This window comes from Ovis canadensis, chromosome 23 (genome assembly GCF_042477335.2).
Source record: "Ovis canadensis isolate MfBH-ARS-UI-01 breed Bighorn chromosome 23, ARS-UI_OviCan_v2, whole genome shotgun sequence".
Classification (NCBI taxonomy): domain Eukaryota; kingdom Metazoa; phylum Chordata; class Mammalia; order Artiodactyla; family Bovidae; genus Ovis; species Ovis canadensis.
In genome coordinates this window covers 43570392-43590452 of record NC_091267.1, presented here as the reverse complement: position 1 = coordinate 43590452, position 20061 = coordinate 43570392, and the positions used below count along the sequence as shown (strand labels likewise).

Genomic DNA, 20061 nt, shown 5'->3' with positions numbered 1-20061 from the left:
CACTGAAGAAAAGAATGTCTACAGGGCCTCTAATGGTTACAGGGGCTCTATAGAAAGGGTCAGGAAAGGAACTTTTACAGCATAACAGCTTTTTTTTTTTTTTTTTTTGGCCATACCTCTTGGCGTGGGGGATCCAGCTCCCCAACCAGGGATTGAACCCATGTCCCCTGCAGTGGAAGCATGGCGTCCTAACCACTGGGCTACCAGAGAGTTCTCAGAAGAGCTTCAATACCGAGCACTGTCTATCATTTTCTTCCTCTCACCCCTCTGCTCTACCACCAATGCCAAACAATCATATATATATATACATATACACATAAATGATTGTGCATATATATATATATGATTGTATATATATATATTATATGATTGTGTGTATATACACAGAGTATATTCCATAGTTTCAAGTGCATTAGAGATGCCAATAAGAGATAGGATCCTCATTTCCACCTTCTTTCCAAGTTATGAACAGAAAGGTTTTTTGTCCTTTATATGGTTTCAGGAGTAACTTTGAGAAAACTGCCTCTCCTTTATATCAAGATCCCATGTAAAACAAGTTTTGTGTAGTTTAGGCATAAAATGTTAGGCTTCTTGGCATATTTTCTATTCTTTCACTCTTTTCCTCCATAAAAAGCTAAGCTCAATGTTGCTAAGTGACTGGGAATCCTCTCTACACGGTATAGCAAAATCTAAATGATACCATTTAGATGACTCGAGTAAAACTCCTCAAAGACAGAGAGCACAGCTTAAGTGCATGGTTTAGAGGCAAGAGTAAATGGAGTGGAAAAGTAGTAAAAGTTGGGTTTTAGAAGGTTTAGTGCTTATGATCTGGCAGCCCATTGCAGTTCCCCTCTCCTCAGGAGACAGATGGAATGGGGCACGCGAGTGTTAAGAGGGAATCAATTCATGAAAACTCAGCCATGAAATGGAAAGTCAAAATGAAATAAGCATGAGTGTAGCTATGTTGGTCTATTAATATTCAAATATTAATACCTCCTTTTCTTTGAGAGACATTGCTCAATATTTACTGACAAGAAAAAAAGATAGTTGGAGGAGAGGAATGTATTCAAGAAAAGTGTTTAAACAGGGTTTGAATGTGTGGTTTGCTTAACTTTGTGTAATTTTTGTCGGTCAATTAGATTTCCCATCCAAGTGCATCTACCAGTTTAGGGTCTCTTGGAAAAAATTTCCAAAATGCATTACAACTTTTCATAGGGGTGACACACAGTCCTATTTTCCTAAGACTCTGACTATTTGAATACAATAGTATTTGATTCTGTTAGTAGAGAATAAACTTGAAAAGAAAAATATCTTATTTTGCTTATGCATAAGCCTATTAAAAAAACGTTTCTAGGGACTCTCCTGTTTATTCTCTAGAATGTAATCTATCTTTGAAGTGGTATATTAGTTTTTAAAAAATCATTTCCAAGCTGAATAATTAGACAAAAGCTATTCTTAGCGTACATTCCCATCTAAAGCTACACACATGATGCTTTGATTCAAGTAATATTCTTATAAAACTTTGTTATTGTTTGAGGTCTACATTCAGAGTGGCAACTTTTGTTTTTGATGCTATTCTTATAAAACTTTGTTATCATTTGAGATCTACATTCAGAGTGGCAACTTTTGTTTTTGATGATTATTCCATCCTGAAACAATTTACCCTCTGCCCAATTAAACCAGAATGAGGAGCACATTTGTATCTGATGAAGGTTAAACTTCTCCATCTTGGGCTTCAGAAGGGAAGACCTTTAGTGATGACATTCATTTTGTCTCTGAAAAAGGGCTCAAAAGAAAACAGAATCAATTCCCTTAAGTTTTTCTGGAAGAGGAAGGTTGCTTTTGTTGCTTTGATCTTAGCATGTTGTGCATTTTTTATTGGCTGTCGAATATAAAAAGCCATTGCCTCATCTGGTTTTTCTGCTGTATTCTCATATTGTAAATCACATAATGCCTTCCAATCTAAAGTAAAACATTCTGGTCCAAAATGCCATTTCAGAATTGATTTATCATTACAGTTGATGGAAACATTTCCAGGGGTGTAAGAAAACTATCCAATGTTTGATTCATATGCCACAGACTGCTAAAAATATCTCCATGCGCTTTAGACAACAGATTCCAGGGTGGAGACATACACTCATGCTATTTTTGATCATTTTTCCTACCCTTGAAAGAGGCAATTGTAGCTTATGTAGCAGCTGGCTGGGTTATTGCTTCTATAATATAATCCATAATGCAAAAGCAGCTCTTTTCCAAACATTCTAGAGTAACTGAAGTTGTTTACATGTCTCTGTTAGGTAATTTTCCTATAACTTTGTGCCAATTGGTTTCATACTATTTGGTAAAAATCTTCATTCAATCAAGACAACTGCACTTAGTTAAATTTTTTTCATACAGAGAATTATAGGAAAGTTACAGCTAGCTGATTTGAGGCCATCGACATAAAGTCAATACAGAGTTTTAGAAAAAGAAAGCAAACTACAAAAATGGAGTTGTATAATTAAACATCAAATAGTCCAAGTAATAAAAATCATAGATTAACTGTCTCTCAGTTCTAGTCAGATCCTTTAAATACTGTCCCACCACCTGAGCGTTGGTTCTTTTATCAGAAGAGTGCCTGTCTTTAAAGTTGGGAAATTTCAGTTCTTTTGGAGCTCCAATCAGCTGTAAAAAGTAATTGGCGTCTTCTTCCAAAGTTTCAAATTTCCCTACAAAATCGTAGTGGATCAAACAGGGATAGCAGAGTTTGCTGACCTTTTCCCAGTGAATGTCCATTCCTACTGGACGGTGAGAGTCCAGCAAATAATGGATGAATTCTTTGAATTTGACTCCAGATCCATTATTTAATGCTTCTTCACAGGCATTCGGCCGATATTTCTTTATAATCGCCTTTCCAAATACTGGATGGTAATAACTATTGGGGTGTTCAAATTTGTCCCTAAATGCGGACACTAATCTTTCCATGGGATCACGAACAAACACAGCTTTGGTGTAGGTGTTTAAACGACTATAAATCCCTTTTAAGTCAAAGCTGTCTAGCTTTTTCAAGTGCTTCCCGTAGTGAACAGCATCATGGGAGATGTTGTATGCAGAGGGGGCCAAGCCGTTGAGCACCATCAGAATTCTCTTCCAGTTGGAGCAGCCAGCCTTGGGTACTTCACAATATAAGATCTTGTGTTTGTCTTCTACATAGATCCTGGAGACCATGTGAAAAACGTGGGATTGAGGACGACTCACCCCACCATATTTCTTGCAAAATTCCTGAAGGAAAGACCTACGTTTTTCTTGAGTTGCATCAATTCTCTTCCATTTGCTGTCTGTGACTAAGCTTTTATTTAAAGGGCGAATGTCTACCGCCCAATTTGTTTCACTGAACTTCCTGAAAAGGATCTTTGTCCCTTGCTGTTTTTCAATCAACTGAATTGTTGGGGACCCTGGCTTCCTGCCCAAAGCTGGAGCCTCTCCTTGGGAGTGGTTGGTCTCCGTGAAGACCCTAGTAGGCCTCTTGGAGTTGAGTAGATTTTCCAGTTTATCCTTGGGATCCTTGAGCATGTGGGACTTGGGGTTCTGTTAAAATAGAGAATGAGAAATGTTGAAAGAACATTCACAATTATGGGTATATTGATAAGGAGCTTAACATAATTGTTTTAAAATGTTATCCAGGGGTCACATTTCATATAAGCTGGCAGAACAGTTTAGCAAAGCATGCAGAATATATGGCTCATAAGCTTCTTCATAGAAAATGTAACAAGGAAAAATGGTATCCAGGCATCGCTCTGAGCCAAAGCTACACGTTGTACAGTATATGTATTTTGGTTATTATTATGTTATTCATGTAATGTTCATGTAGTGTATTACTTTGATAGATTTTCTCATGCAAAATTGTCTGTATATTATTGGGACAAAACTACTAGTTGTTTTTTAGAATTTATTTACTTGGCTGGGTCAGGTTTTAGTTGCAGCATGTAGGACCTTTGTTCCATCATGCAGGCTCAGTAGTTGCAGCGTGGACTTAGTTTCCCCGTGGCATGTGAGATCTTAGTTCCCTGACTGGGGATTAAACTTGCATCCTCAGGTTCAATCACCTGCATTGCACAGTGAATGCTTAACCACTGGATCACCAGGAAGTCCTCAAACTACTGGTTATTGATTTGAATCTATGGTCACAGTAAGTTTGTTATTATTTTTGTACCATCTTTGCATCTGTGGCTGTCAGTGATATAATCTTGTGCATGCGTGCATCTTAAGTCACTTCTGTCGTGTCCAACTCTTTGTGAACCTAAGGACTTAGCCCGCCAGGCTCCTCTGTCCATGGGATTCTTCAGGCTAGAATAGTGGAGTGGGTTGCCATTTACTCCTCCTGACTAAGGGATCAAACCTGCATCTCTTTGTGTCTCCTGCATTGCAGACAGACTCTTTACTGCTGAGCCACCAGAGAAACCCTCATGCAATCTGACAAAATGCAAAAAAAGTATACATAAGATAGAAAGGAAAAAGCCCTGAATTTTCTATCTTAACTTTGCCTGTAATGCAATAAAATAAACTCCATAATTCTGTAGGTCAATGATTACTGAGCTATTGAAGAGTGTGTGAGCTTCAAGCATTGACTTAGTGCATCTGAATGTAGATACAAAATGTAGCTGTACTTGGATTGAGATTTTTGTTACTTTTTTTGGGGGAAATTCTATAATGTGCAGAATATAGCAAGGCCAATTATAAAAGTCTAAATGGCCACTTCAGTTTTCCAGGCACTTGCAAAAACTGATACATAATTTTTTCCTCTTGGAAAAAGTTTTATTTTTCTAAAATTCATTTATCACAATAATTTCACAGTATCATACAGTTCCATTCATGTATGAGACCTTCCCTCTTTCCTAAGTGAAGAAAGACTAGGGAATCCAGAAATGTCTACTTGATGTCCTGCGATATAAAACTGTATCAAATGTAGGATGAGAATTTAGTTCTCTTGGTGGGATGGTTCAGCCCACTTACCGTCTGTCCTTCATCTGAATATATCCTTCCTACAACTCTCAGAAGTGACTTGATAAAGGAAGTCATGGGAGACAGGGTTTACAAGGTGGCTTCCTCTGATAGTGACACAAATTTTAAGAACCTTGACTTTTACCCTGGGTAAACTGCAGAGGCTTTGGAGAATTCTGAGCAAAGAAGTAACATGATCTCACCTGGACTAGAAAAGGATGGCTGAGGAGACTGAACTGAAGCTATACAAGTGGGGTTGTCAGCAGGGTATTAGAAAGATGAATGAAAAAAATGATGTGTTGGGGGACTAAAGCCTGGGACTACCAGCCTAGGGGGAGGAGGGAGTGGCGGGGAAAGTTTCCTAGCAGATTTGTGTATATATACCTAGAGGGAGATAGCTACTGATATAGATGGATTCACCATTTCGTTCTCAGGGTCAAGAACAGTCTATAGTCTCTAGTAATTATTTGTTACATGGAAGAAAGAATGTATGACTTGGCAGATTAGGTCTTCAAGGATGATTAGGAATTTTCTAGCAAATTGAGCAAAAGAGCAGAGGAATGAAGCACTGTGTATGGGAGTCACCTCCAGGCATCACAGTCTTTCCATTGGCTGAGCTTCAAGGAGAGATGCTTATTTCTGGTGGAAAAGGTTGATTGGGTAAGCCCTGACCACCATACACCAACCTGTGGAACCCCATAAAACAGTTGTCAAGCTCCACCACACCACTGAGCCAACTATTTGGGGGTTAAACTCTAAAAGCATTTGTCTGCTATCTTCTCAGAGACTTCCAAGGTGACCTGAAAGCTTTGAGTCCCTCTTTACCCTGATCAACAACTTGTAGTCCACAAAGTTTTCACTACAATATAAACGTTGACTTGAGGTTTTGAAATGGAGCATGACCCCATGGTCCTTGCCTCCCATGTCCTCTGCTGGCCTTTTGTCTGTGGAAAAAATTTTTGCCAACAAGTAAGTTTAATCAGGGAAGTAAGAACATGAAGAAGGAAAGGAAAACAGTCAAAGGTGACCAAGTAATAATAGTTTAGTCAGTAAGCAAAGCCAAGGACTTTTAGATCCTCTTCAAGGGCCACCCAGGTGGCCTGGGTTCGACTCCTGGTATGGGAACTAGAAGTATCGTTTGGGCTTCCCTGATAGCTCAGTTGGTAAAGAATCTTTCTGCAATGCAGGAGACCCTGGTTCGATTCCTGGGTCAGGAAGATCTGCTGGAGAATGGATAGGCTACCCACTCCAGTATTCTTGGGCTTCCCTTGTGGCTCAGCTGGTAAAGAATCCGCCTGCAATGAGGGAGACTTCGGTTTGATCCCTGGGTTGGGAAGATGCCCTGGAGAAGGGAAAGGCTACCCACTCCAGTATTTTGGCCTGGAGAATTCCATGGACTGTACAGTCCATGGGGTTGCAAAGAGTTGGACATGACTGAGTGATTTTCACTTTCAAGGGCTACAGATAATATTCTGAGCCATAGCCTGTGAGCTGTCTTATAGATACTGGAACCCCCAGCAGCTGGGAGAAGTCAGCCACATGAAGACCAGACCACAGCCATGATGTAAGCTGCCACAATTCTGAGAATGGGCCTCAAGGAACTGGAAACAAACAGATCCTGGAACTGAAGATTAACTGTACCTAAAACAATCAAGATGATGCTAGTCAGACCACTGATGACCAATTTCAAGATGACTGTCAAAGCTGACTATGCTGTTTCTACATATATTCCCCCCATCTATGAAAGTTCTTGCCACCTGATTGTCTTGGAGCGGGGCGGTCGACCTTTGGACAGACACCTGCCCATCCCGCAGTCCCTGTTCCCAGCATCCAAAATAAAGCAAACTTTCCTTTCCATCAGCCTGGCCTCTTTAATGGCATTTGAGTATCGAGCAGTCAGTCCCCCCTTTTGGTAACAGTCTGAAAGATCACAGTCATTCACGGTGGCACAGGAAGTCCTGAGCAGAGCCCTGAGATCAAACTGCCGCTACACTTCTGCTGCTACTGCTTCAACTCCAACGATAAGCAGTAATTGCTCTTATTATTAACAGTCATCATTGTTGTAATAGTATTTCATCCCAGTGACTAGTGAATTTCAAGGCTCCCCAGTTGTCCATTATTATCCAGGCTGTAATTTGTGTGTCTACAGATGGCCCAATTAATTCTCTCCCTGCCCCATTAACAAAAACAAAAATGAAATCAGCCCTCTGATCGCCCTCTGGACCTTTTGCTTGTGGTCATCAGATTTCCCTTTATTCTCCAGGGACCTCTGGAATGTTTGCTTCCCATGACTTTCTCTGATGACTCTTGCACTTTTTCAAGTAGATGAAACTTCATTTCTTTACGCCACTTGTCCCTCAGGCCAGAAGATGGGGAGCTGTTTGCTTATCTTTCCCTGCAGCTTCCAGGACACTCGCCCTCCTGCTTCTGGGAAGCACCTGGGTCCCGCTCCACCCGCTTTTCCTCTCCCCATCTGGTCATCTGCTTTTCCCACTGACCTTTCCACTTCGTGCACTGAAGACTTCAGCTCCAGGCTCAGACTCTGCTTCTTCATCCCCACTCTGTCATCACGTGTGGTGACTCCGACACCCAATAAGCTCTCTGCTCCTTGACCACCTCGCCTTTCACAGAAGCGTCTCCATTTCACATGGACCTTGCTATTGCCAGAGTCTGCACCACCTCCATCACATCTCTGACCCCTGGCATCTAACCATCCAGTTAGTTCATCGGGGCTTCCAGTTCTGCAAATCTGTGACCACTTGTCACTATCTTATTCAAGCTCTTAGCAGCCAGCACGCCTGGTGACTCTCAGAAGTCACCTCTGTAGGGAGGTGTTCCTTGTACACCTTGTTTAATTTATGTTCCCCTCTGAGATTTTCTCCCACTGAACCCTGCTTATTTTTCTCATACTACTTATCACGATATGAAATGATTTTACTTACTCCTATGCTATTTCCACCCCATCCACCTCTCTTGCCCTAGAATATGACTGCAGAGGTCTCATCTTTCTTGTTCTTTGTTGGATCACTGGTATCTAGCATGTTACCTGATGCATAGAAGATGACCAATAAATAATTGTTGAATGAATAAATGTGATTATAATTTAACAATGGGCTTCTAAGGAGTCATTTTATGACCTTGTTGAAGAAAACCAGAGCTAATCAGAAGATCAAGGTTAACTTAGATAAATAATTGACTGATTCTTGTTAAGGGGCCGAAAATCTGTATTCAAACAAATCTTTGGCAGAAGAGAAAACAAATAAAAGAGGCACAAGGAGAGCTGCTTGTGCTAAAGTAGGTATGGAGGTGGGACCCTTACCGGCCTGCCAGATCAGATTGGTTCAAAGTCACTCAGTACTGCCTGGGAACTCCTGGCGGCTGGCCAGCCATCTGGACTCCCAGGCCTCACTGTGATGCCCTGAAACAGAATCTGGGCGGGGGGCGGGGTGGTGGTGGTGGTGGCGGCTCTTGACTCTAATTTATTCTACATACAGGTGTGCTTTCCTGCTAAGTCGCTTCAGTCATTTCCAACTCTGTGTGACTGTATGGATCGTAGCCTGCCAGTCTCCTATCTCCATGGGATTCTCCAGGCAAGCATACTAGAGTGGGTTGCCGTGCCCTCCTCCAGGGGATCTTTCCAACCTAGGGATCGAACCCTTGTCTCTTACAGTCTTCTGCCAATGCAGAAGGCTACTGATTCTTTACCAGTAGTGCCACCTGAGAAGTCCAACACCAGCAATAATGGCAATTGGGGTCCACTGAACTGGAGCATAGCAGTGGAAGGTGAGAAGAAAAAAAAAAAAAGAGTTCATCTCATACCATTCAGGAGAGAGAGCCTCCCAAATATGCTAGATGCGAATATTTCAGTAAGCAGAGGTAAATGCTCTACTGTAGGCAGGGTGTCCTGTCGGCCCTAACACGGACCAGTTGAAATACCACTTCCCTTTGTTGGAGGTCCGTATTTCTCCAGACACTTTCCAATCACCAGTATGGCTGGGGAGATCACTGCACAAGGGAAAATTTCACTGCTTGTATTGACTTCAGTCTCCTACTGGTTTCAGTTCAGTTCAGTTGCTCACTCGTGTCCGACTCTTTGCGACCCCATGAACTGCAGCACACCAGGCCTCCCTGTCCATCACCAACTCCCAGAGTTCACTCAGACTCACATCCATCGAGTCGGTGATACCATCCAGCCATCTCATCCTCTGTCGTCCCCTTCTCCTCCTGCCTCCAATCCCTCTGGCATCAGAGTCTTTTACAATGAGTCAACTCTTTGCATGAGGTGGCCAAAGTACTGGAGTTTCAGCTTTAGCATTATTCTTTCCCAAGAACACCCAGGGCTGATCTCCTTCAGAATGGACTGGTTGGATCTCCTTGTAGTCCAAGGGACTCTCAAGTTTACCGAGTATCAATCTGTTTCCTTAGCTCTGATCAAATCAAGGTGGGAACAAAGGCTTCACTCCAGGCACCCCATGAGGCTTCTGGGTGAATGGACATGAGACCCTCTCCCAGCAACGCCTCATTTCACCATCACTCACCTTTATAAAAACAATTACTAGGATCTTGTGACATCCCTCCTCTCCCCACCCACCCCTGCCTTGCCTCACTCTACTTCCCTTTAAATCACAGCAAAGACCGAGGGGTTTGGACTACTAATAGAAAGGTTAATAGTGTGTGTGTGTGTGTGTGTCTGTGTATATATATATATATATATATATATATATATATATACACATTTTTTTGGGGGGCTATTCTGGGTCTTCATTGTAGTTTGCAGGCTTAGTTTCCCTGCAGCAATTTGAATTCTAATTGCCCAACCAGAGACTGAACCTGAGTACCCTGCATTGGAAGGTGAATTCTTAATCATTGGACCACGAGAAGTCCAAGGTTAATGGAATTTTAAATTGGAGGCTGAAACCAATGAATTTCCATCATGATGGTGATAGTAACGACAGTAACAGTAATAATAAGAGTAAACTTACATTCCCATTTTCCTTCAGGGCACTTGGTTCAGACTGTCCCTAAAGCAAATGCATATAAAGTCAAACTTATCCTGTTCCTCCCAAAATTAGCTCCTCCTGCACTATCTTCTATTTCTGAAATGGTTCTAGTACATTCTGGTCCCCACTGACAGAATCTGAGAGATGCTTTGACAATCAGAAAGTAAACTGGTTAATTTACATCTCATAAAGTCTTTACAAAAAAACTTTTCTTTTGTACTTATTATTTCTTAATTGGAGATATTCTTTAGTAGCCTCCTAATTGGTCTTTCTGAAAATTACTGCCAAATTAGTCTTCTTAAAATATTTTATTTTTCATCCCTTAAAATCTGGAACTGGTTCAACTACAGATATGGGGTAGGAAATGGCAACCCATTCTAGTATTCTTGTTTGGGAAATCTCATGGACAGAGGAGCCTGGTGGGCTACAGTCCATGGGGTTGCAAAAGAGTCATACATGACTGAGGGACTGGGCACATGACAACATATAAATGAAAGTCTTATTTCCTTAGTTGGCGTTGGCAGCCTGTCGCCACTGGACCGCTGCTCACTTTGTGGTCTGCTCCTTTCCTCATGTGTTCTGTCCTTTACTTGCTTCTATCAATCTCTCAGCATCCCCTAGCCATGCTCTCCCCCTTTATTGGGACTTTCTGAATCTCCTAAGCTGAAAGTCCCATTTCCCTCATTAAAACCACCCAGGTCTCTAGAGAGGGATTCCACTCTCTTTGAAACAACTTCAGCATTTAGTCTGTACCACCTGTAAGGAAAATAACTTTATTCCAGCATACACTGAGATTTGATTTTCTCACTGGAGAAACTCTTTTCAGACACAGCTAAATTATAAACTCTGGCAAAAAGCTAGGGTTTTCCAAGTGTGCCTTTAAAGAGTGGATATTACTGCAAAATCAGCTGAAAGACATGTAACCACAGATGAAAAAGAGAGTACTAAAAGAAGTGGAACAGAAATTGTGGAATATACATGAACTCTGCAGTAAATGTGAAAGCCTCACTCTTCTTAATTTTTAAGGCCTACTGTACCTCTGTGAAGTCTTCTCTGATCTCCAACATTTAAATTAATTGCTCTTCCTCTTTCCCCCTCAAAGTCATGGAACCCCTACTACACATCAGGCACTGTGCAAGATGACAGTGATGCGGTGGTGGAGAAGACAAATGTGGTCCTTGACCCCGTGGAGCTGATATCCTTATAGGAAAAACAAATCAAATAATTACACACTTAATTACTATAGTGCCACAGTGGCAAAGGCTCCAGCAGGAGGCTGTTGGAGGCTGGGAGAGCAGAAATGTGAGTATAGGGTATTAGACAAGTCTGCTCAGTTTGCGTGTCGGGTCCTCTGCTTAGCACTTTTTGTTTTACTCTAGTTGGTTGTTACGGTTGGTTATTTAGGTGACTAGCTTTCCAATTTAAGTTTATTAAAGGTCAGAGTACAGTCTAATTTTTTTTCCTCTCCTTTCTGTTTGCACCCACTCCCACTAGCCTTTTTTTTTTTTTTAGATTTTTCCTATCACGTTTTCTAAGTCACTTTCCTGAATATATGGACATTCTATTATGTGATTGAACTGCTTTTTAAAAAATTTATTTTTAATTGTGTTGGTTTCTGCCATATAACAACGTGAATCAGTCATAGGAACTGCTTTTGCCTTACTTTGTCTTCTTAAAACTTATTTTATATTGGAGTATAGTTGATTAACAATGCTGTGATAGTTTCTGGTGCTCAGCAGAGCAGCTCAGCCATACATATACATGTATCCATTCTCCCCCAAACTCCCCTCTCATCCAGGCTTCCACATAAAATTATACAGAGTACATTCTTATAAATCTGTATTATTGCCATAAGTATCTGGAATAGTATTTTGCATAAACATATGTTTTGATTCAATGGAAGCAAAAGCAGTATCATTCCTGTACTTCCCGTTTTTCAGGCAGCTAACTTACACTGGCTTTATGCTGTCATGAGTTTCAGTCCTGCAATGCTTTATCTGCTATTGTGCGGCTGATGGAAACTATGTGCTCAAGGATTTCGATCATTCATTTGATACACAGTGAACTTCTGCTATATGTTGTTCTTGGCATTGTAGAAATGGATGAAGGAGATAAAATTTATAGTCCTGTGAGGAAGCCAAAGTTTAACTAGGTTGATTAAAAAGAGCAGCTTGTGAAAAAATTCTGACAGTTGCCATAATGAAAGGATGCATAGGGTATTTGGGGAACAAAGAAAATAGTACTTCATTTTTCTCGAGAGTTGTTTTGTGGGGCAAATCTTACAGAGGAGGCGGATGCCTGAGAGTCTAGGAGGATGACTGGGAAGCTGACAGGTGGACCAGCCAGGATGGGAAGGTACCATCAGGGGGACTCTTGGGGGACCAGATTCAGATAAAAGGAGAGGCAAGCGGGTTGGATTCATTCCAGGAAGGCCTTGGGCCCATATAGATTCTAGACTTTGCCACATAGGTGACAGGGATTTTCGAAGGCAGGGACTTAGAATGAACATTCTATAAACAGCAGCGGCAAGAAGGCATGCCTGGAGAAAGGGGGTCATCCAGAAGACAACTGAGGCCGTCCATCAGGAATTCTCAGGAGAACTAAAACAAGGGGGTCAAAATGAAGAAGAGGGAATTATTTGGGGCTGATTTAGGAAACTGATCAGACTGGGAGAGTGGCGGTGAAGGAAGTAGACAGAACGGATTCCCATCTCCCAGAGAGAGGACACAGAAGCAGACAGTTATGGGAGGCTGGGGGGTGGGTGTGGTGGGTACTTTATCTTCAAGTTCAGACCTCTGCAGTTGGAGGTGCCTTGGGAAATCTGTCAGTATCGGGACTCTAAAGCTGGGTGTACAGATTCGGGAAGTGTTGGCTGGTGGAGGTGCTAGCTGAATGTATGGGCTTTGAAAGTATTTCCTAGGTAGAGAGGCACATGATCACAGTGTCTGCTGTTTACTAAGTGCCTGCTATGTGCAGACCCATTGCACACACCACCCCCTACTGCCAGGAGAAATCTTCCACTTCCGCTTTTCAATTGAAGAAACGGAGCCCCTTCACTGAACCCGTTTAAGGCACGCAGGGCTTTAGCACAGTAAGAGCCCAGTCCCAGGAAGCAGTGTATAGTCAAGGCCCTGTTTCCTCGCCATCCATTGCCTAGTAGTCCGAAGCTACGTGAGCCCTGGGAACAGCCACGCCGACTGTGACAGCAGCAGTGACTCTGGCAGGACACATTCCATTTGTCCTATTTGGCTCAGCATCTGCCAGACCCAGATCAGATTTGTCAGTGTCAGCATCTCTGAATGACACACACGCCCCTCTGGCTGAGTCGCCGGCAATATTTGACAACTCAGCTTTACTCAGGGATGCCTCTTCAAAGCCCGCTCCAGCCTTCTCAGTCCAGAGCAGGCGACTCACCCTTTGGTGGTACCGTGGGCTACCAGGGCCCTGTGCTAGAAACAGAGGGTGGCCTGGGGCACTGGATCTTGCCTGGGGGAATCTGGGGGTGTGCCAAGAGGGATTTCTTTTCAGGATTTCAGGCTGAGAAAGAATGCAAAGAAAGACTGTAAGCCGTAAACTCACAGCAAAGCAGGGCAGAGAAACAAGAGAACAGAGTGGGTCACCTAAGGAGGGGGTCAGAGTGAACTAATCACGGACAAAACAAAGTGATGATCTATGTGTTCCAGTGGACGGTGGTACGGATGGTCTCTCTCCACGCGACGTGCTTATGCGCATGCTCAGGCGAGTCCGAGTCTTCACAACCTCGAGTGTATCCCTCCGGCTCCTCTGTCCATGGAATTCTCCAGGCAAGAATACTGGAGTGGGTTGCCATTTCCTACTCCAGGAGATCTTCCTGACTCAGGGATGGAACCTGACTTGCCTGCATTGGCAGCCGTATTCTTTACCACTGTGCCACCGGGGAAGCCCTGATCTCTTCAGGTATTAAGATAAACTTTATCACCTTTTTAAAATGAGTATTATTTCATTAGTGATAAAATTTGAAGCTTTTTTGGGGGTTTCCAAAAGACGTAGTTTCTCCTGAATATGACAATTTGATTCAATATGTCACTGAAATGGCTGCTACGGCGTATCAATGGCCATAGCCAACTCCTTTGGTCTGTTTCTTCTCAAGGCCAGGTGTGAGCGGCACTGGTCCCGATCATTTAGTCTGAGGCTGGGAGCTTTCAGTCCGGAATACCTCATCCTCCAGAGCTGGTACGGAATGAGCTCCTGATGGACTGCGAGGATCATGGAGGGGCGCCTGCCCCCTACAGACCAGCCTTGGTAACTGCAACTGTTCGAAAGGAGCCGTGGAGAGAGAAGGGGTGGGGAAGGAGGAACTGGGGACAGTCCACCCTTCCTGTTTCTTTCTTTAGGCAGAGCCCCAGACCCTCGAAGCAGCATTTACCTGGGGAACTGTTTCTTCTCCACCCATTACAGTGCTACTTGAGCCCCTGGGACAGCAATGCCCACTGGCAAAGTAGCAGTAACACTAGCAGGGCTGGTGATGACGTCCAACCACACTCCTCTTATATGGAGACACTGATGGACAGGATTCTGCCTAATCTACTTACAGAGACACCGCTCTCATCAAGGAAACAGGCGAGCACAATTCTCTAAAGGTCCTTTAGACACTGCATCATTGCCCCCAATCCCCTTGCTATGATCCTATAATCTGTTTCTTGGAAGGAATAAACACATGCTGACATACCTTATTCAGAAACAATATCAGAGTCTATCAACTCCATTATTCCCCATGCCAGAGAATACTGCTCAAGGCAGGAGGAAGGAAGTCTCAGGCTTCACACTGGGGATTCTCTTGGGCCCTCCCATAACCGTAGCCACTAACAACTAGACTATAGCCAATACTTTAACAGGATGAAAGTGGATGGATAAGCATCACTCACTTGTGAAACCCACAGAAAAGGCGGGTACTTCTGGACCAGTTATCAGACCCATGGGGAAGACTCTCTTGCCTTACCTGAGACTCATATATTGAGATTCCTAGGTCCAGACCATGCTCCCTCCTGAGCAAGGAAGGATGTATTTATACCAAGTGGCAGGGAGACTATGAGAGCTCCAGTCTCCTAGTTAAACCGTGCCTGCTGGACCAAGGGAAAGGATGGCTGGGGAGTGTGGTTTGGGGATGAATATTGTCAAAGGGCTTCACCTGCGTCAAGTGCTGCTCAAACAAGTGCATCCTCATCCCAACTGTCAGGTGGTTATGCGCACATTCCCATGACACCCACTCAGTATCTTACAGCTGGCAACTCCTAGAGCTAAGGCTAAAATCCAGGCTTGTCTGACTCTGGTGTTCGTCCTCATACAGCACATGTTTACCCCACAAGGCTCTCAGTGCCACCACATCTTTATTTAGAAGATGATGGAATTTCCTTGCTCTGAGATCCAAGTGAGTATTATCTTTTGTACTGAGCTACCCTGAGGTGACCAGATGTATCTATGTCAGCTTCAAATAGACTGGACAGTGGACATCGCCAAGCCTTTGATTGCTTCTCTTCAATTTGAATTAGATAAGTTGGGTACCAAGAACTGATGCTCTACTGGACAGTCCCAAATAATTAGCTTGGTTGAGTGGGTCCTGGGCTCTTGCTTCTAGAAAATCATGATGTAACCATGATGCTGCCTGGATTTGGGTTTCCTGTTATGCTGCATAAAGCACACAGACATAGTGATCATCTGCTTAGGTTTTATGTCTCAGAATGAAGCTCCTTATCTTCACAGCATCTTTATTTCCTTTCCTGCTTCTACACTCCTGTTAGACACACCTATCCAGGCTTGGTGATTTTAGAAGGGTTATGTCTTCACTCTATCCCTGGTGGCCTTGTCAAGAAAACTTATTTTATATTATTACAGCATTTCAGCGACTATAAGTCTGAGAAAACACATAATACATGGGCACTGCTGAGCTGTGTGCCTGGATCAGGGATGAAAGGAGGAAAACAGAAGGTTTCCTGATCGACTCCCAGTGACAAGTGAACCTGGTCCCCATGGCTTTTTATTGAGACACTGGCTCTATGATGCTGTCTCCATTAGGATTTATACGTTGGGGATAAATGTCCACTTCTTGCCACCAGTAAAGGGATGCCTGAGTGTTGAGCCGCGGCATCTTCTACCTCCCCAGACCCATCAGCAGGATCGTCTCTCCTCCGGACCCCAGCATAGAACTCATTTTCAGCAAAGTCTAGTTTCTATGTTCTAAGTTGGTAATTTATCAGATGGTTGGCCCCAAAGACAGAAATCAGAAGAGTTTTGTGTATTGCATTTTGGTTATTTCCTGGGGGGTCTTATTGCCCTCCAGGTGGTGGTCTGCAAGGTAACTGCTATCATTCTGCTCTACTAATCTCCTCTCTTACTTACATCCAATTACTTTTCTGTTGGATGCTTCTTTAAGGTATTTCCAGCTCCCAGGCCCTCGTGGTAACAGAATGGGGAAGATAACTATGGAGGCCCACAGGGGCCCAGAGCACTTAGCACAAAACCCCTGAGTGCCAAGGTAGGTTGTGAGACACACATTTCACACTCCTTCAGCCAGACAACTTGTGAAATGGGAGGGAGACCAGACTTAGTGAATTTTTATCCTACTCATGCTTTACTGGTAACTTTCAGCTGACCTTACACCAGTACTTTCTACCAAATCAATCTCTCTCACTGGAATAGGACAGCTAACCAATCAACCTGGGGTAGCTGACTCAACGTCCCCAGAGTAAAAGAGATAATGATGCTGATTTTATGGAGTCATGAAAAATAAATGGAACAAACACACAATGCTTGCCATGTACATGATATTAGACAAAAGGCTGAGAAGTGATCTGGCATGTGGTATATACTCATTAAATGTGACTTTTAACCACAACTTTTGTTTCTGCCCAGAGAATCATCTTCCTGCAGTAACCCTGGGGACCTTGCATTAATCCCTGTCTCGGACGGTCAATTTGCTTCCCACTCCCAGACACCAAACTATTCATTTTTTCTCTAAACTGTTCATCCCCACTATCAGGGTATCACTTGTGCGTGTGTGCTCAGTTGTGTATGACTCTTGCAACCTCATGGACTGTGGGCCACCAGGCTCCTCCGTCCATGGGATTTCCCAGGCAAGAATACTGGAGTGGGTTGCCATTTCCTCCTCCAAGGGGTCCTTCTGACCCAGGAATCAAACCTGTGTCTCCTGTGTCTTTTGCACTGGCAGGCAGATGCTTCTCCTTGGCCACATTTTTTTTTCCCACACCCAGACTATTGGCATAGCCTGCTGGCAGAATTAAGTGATGCATTCATTTCATGAATACTTATTATAATCATTTAATATATGCCCTGTGTAATGGCACTGGGGACAGAGGACCAGACAACTCTGACAAGGGTCTTGTTCTCAGGACACTTATATTCTTGTGAGTGAAGGCAGATAATGAACAGATAAGTGAACAAAAGTTTTGATGATGATATGCGTGATGTAAAATAAACACTGAAACAGAGATGCGGTAGAGCATGAGGGGCAGTAGAGTGGAGAGACTCCATGAACTAGGGCTCTAGGGTCTAGATCTATTTGTGGAGAAGCTGCTCCAGCTGGGATCTGAATGACAAGAGGAAACCCCAGATCTGGGAGTCGAGCACTGCAGGCAGGGTCAGTGAGGGCAAAGGTCCTCCAAATAAGAACGAGCCTGGTCAGGACAGAGGGCAGGCCAGTGTGGTTGTCGTGTTTAAGTGAGAAGGGCCCAGGTTTCCCTGCTGGCTCAGTGGGAAAGGATCCGCTCCACCAACGCAGGAGACCCGGGTTCGATCCCTGGTCCAGGAAGATCCCACATGCTGAGAAGCAACTGAGCGCATGCGCCACAGCTATTGAGCTTGTACTCTAGAGCCCAGGAGCCGCAACTACTGAAGCCTGCGCCCCCTAGAGCCTGTGCTCCTGCAACAAGAGAAGCCACCATGATGAGAAGCCCTCACACTGTAATTAGAGTGTAGCCCCCCCTTGCCACAGCTGGAGATAAGTCTGCACAGCAATGAAGACCCAGCTCAGACATAAATAAATAAATATATTTTTAAATTAAGGGCTCAAGAACACAAGATAAAATCAAAGAGGAGGGCAGGATCACATGCCACAGGAGCACCAGGTCAAGGAGAATTTAGGATTTAGGTCATAGAAAAGAAGTAGGATTTTATCAGAGATGTACCATGAGCCACTGGAAGTTTTAGATAGGAGGAAAACATGATGTGATGGACAGTGTAGGAAGCTCAGTCTGCTGGCCAAGTGGGAATGGACCGGGGGCTGCAGAGTGGAAGCAGAGGAGCTTGGAGAAAGGTTGGTAGCTGCTATCAGAGGCTATGGAGTCAAAAGGAAAATACAGGTTATAGTTTCAAGATCCTGCATTGATTATCCTAATTTTCTCGACTCCAAAATTTTCAGAGTCACCACATTATATTTCCTGCTGAATCAACCCGGAGAAACTTTGGTTTTTAAGATTCTCCCCGATTCCTCCCTGGCCACTTTTCATGGCTTGTTGGCTTCACCAGACTCTCACACTGCCTACATTGGGTAGTTAATAAGCAAGGGAGTAATAACACTCTCTGTGCAGCATTGATGGTGTGTTCGTCTTCTCTTTCAAGACATAAGCTCCCTTTAGAACAGGCTCTCTGCTGATCCTTCCCTCTACATCCTCCATCATATTTAGTACTGCTCTAAATGCAGGGTATGTGTGGAAACTGCTTACTGACTGATGAAAACCACACACCACAAGCATTCGTTTCTTCAGGATTTCTCTTGTATGGACGGGGTGATTATATGTCAATATTCACTGCACCATTGAGCCAATATACAACACATGAATCATCTTGGAGATCAGCAGATGAAGCTTTCTTGTAATCTTTCCATTTTGCTGAGATAATTTCACTTGCTTCAGAGTTTATGAGGCCATAAGTGGCTCCCATCTGTTGATGAACATATTTCTAAGAGTCATTTAGTCTCAAGTATGAAATACTTGAGGGGAAGTTAAATAGTAACTTTTATATAAAGTGTCATCTCAGTAACAGAACCAAGATTGGAAGCATGTGTTCAATTTTGGTCTTTCATTTTCAAAGCTTTCGGTCAGGCAAAGAATTAATTTCATTTGTTTATAAAGCAGATTATGCCTAATAAAATCTATTTTGTTTATGGTCACATTTTAGTCAATCCATTGCCTTAGCAAATGAGAGACATCTGATTGGCTAATTAGTCAACATAGTAAATTTCATTATTCCACATCCACGGAACATTGGCCTAATTGAATTATCCAGTAATAGTATGAAGGATATATTTCCTTTTAATACATTTTGAGCAAGGCTCATACCAGTGATGAAATAGTGAAGAATCTTGTTTATTCCATCCTTGTTTTGATGATCAACCACAGAATATAACATAAGACTTCTGTGGATAGTAACTTTTTCCACATTAAGGGAAATAAAGCAAGGTAGCAGCTTTCACTGGGATCCTTACTGGTCCTCTGAATTTTCACCAACTGTCTGTATATCTTTTCTTTCCTGGAAACTTGTTCTTTGGTAAGCGCTACTTTACAAAAGAAAGTTTCAATAGAATTAGTTTTAATTTATGCATAATCAAAGAGATTGATCACGTTCTCTAGTTATAGGTAGAAAAACTATCTCAGATACTTCCTTTCACTCCTCAGGTTCTGATGGGGACTATCTCCTCGGCAAAATACAGAGACACATTAAAGTCTATAAACAATATCAGAGTTGCCCATGGGATCTGCCGTGAGGGGCCAAAACAATTTATATAACATGGATTCTACAGAATTTGCATTATATTAATGGTACTACTAGTTATTTTCTTCTTTCTGGGCTTATAGAAATATTTATTGTGGTCAAATGTTGTAAATAGTGAAATTCAAACTGATAAAGACAAAAAAGGATCATAATTTGTAAATACAAAGGAAATAGCCATTTTAGCATCATTATAGGGAACAGAGCTCAACTTAAGCTATCTATAAACATTATCTTTAATCTATATACATTATAGAAAATTTCTGACTCCTTGATCACTATTTATTTCTTAAAATACATCTTTATGTACACAAACAAA

General features: G+C 42.7%; 1 protein-coding gene across 3 annotated transcripts in view; it reads right to left on the bottom strand.

Annotated features, from left to right (window-relative positions):
- Window positions 1-1840: 1840 nt before the first annotated feature.
- The window catches only part of CHST9 (carbohydrate sulfotransferase 9), a 284501-nt gene continuing 266280 nt past the window's right edge, over window positions 1841-20061 (bottom strand). For all 3 annotated transcript variants that reach the window (XM_069569317.1, XM_069569318.1, XM_069569319.1), the window contains one exon: window positions 1841-3567. In XM_069569317.1, coding sequence (XP_069425418.1) covers window positions 2479-3567 — 1089 coding nt within the window. In that variant the 3' untranslated portion in view covers window positions 1841-2478. The remainder of the gene's footprint in view (window positions 3568-20061) is intronic.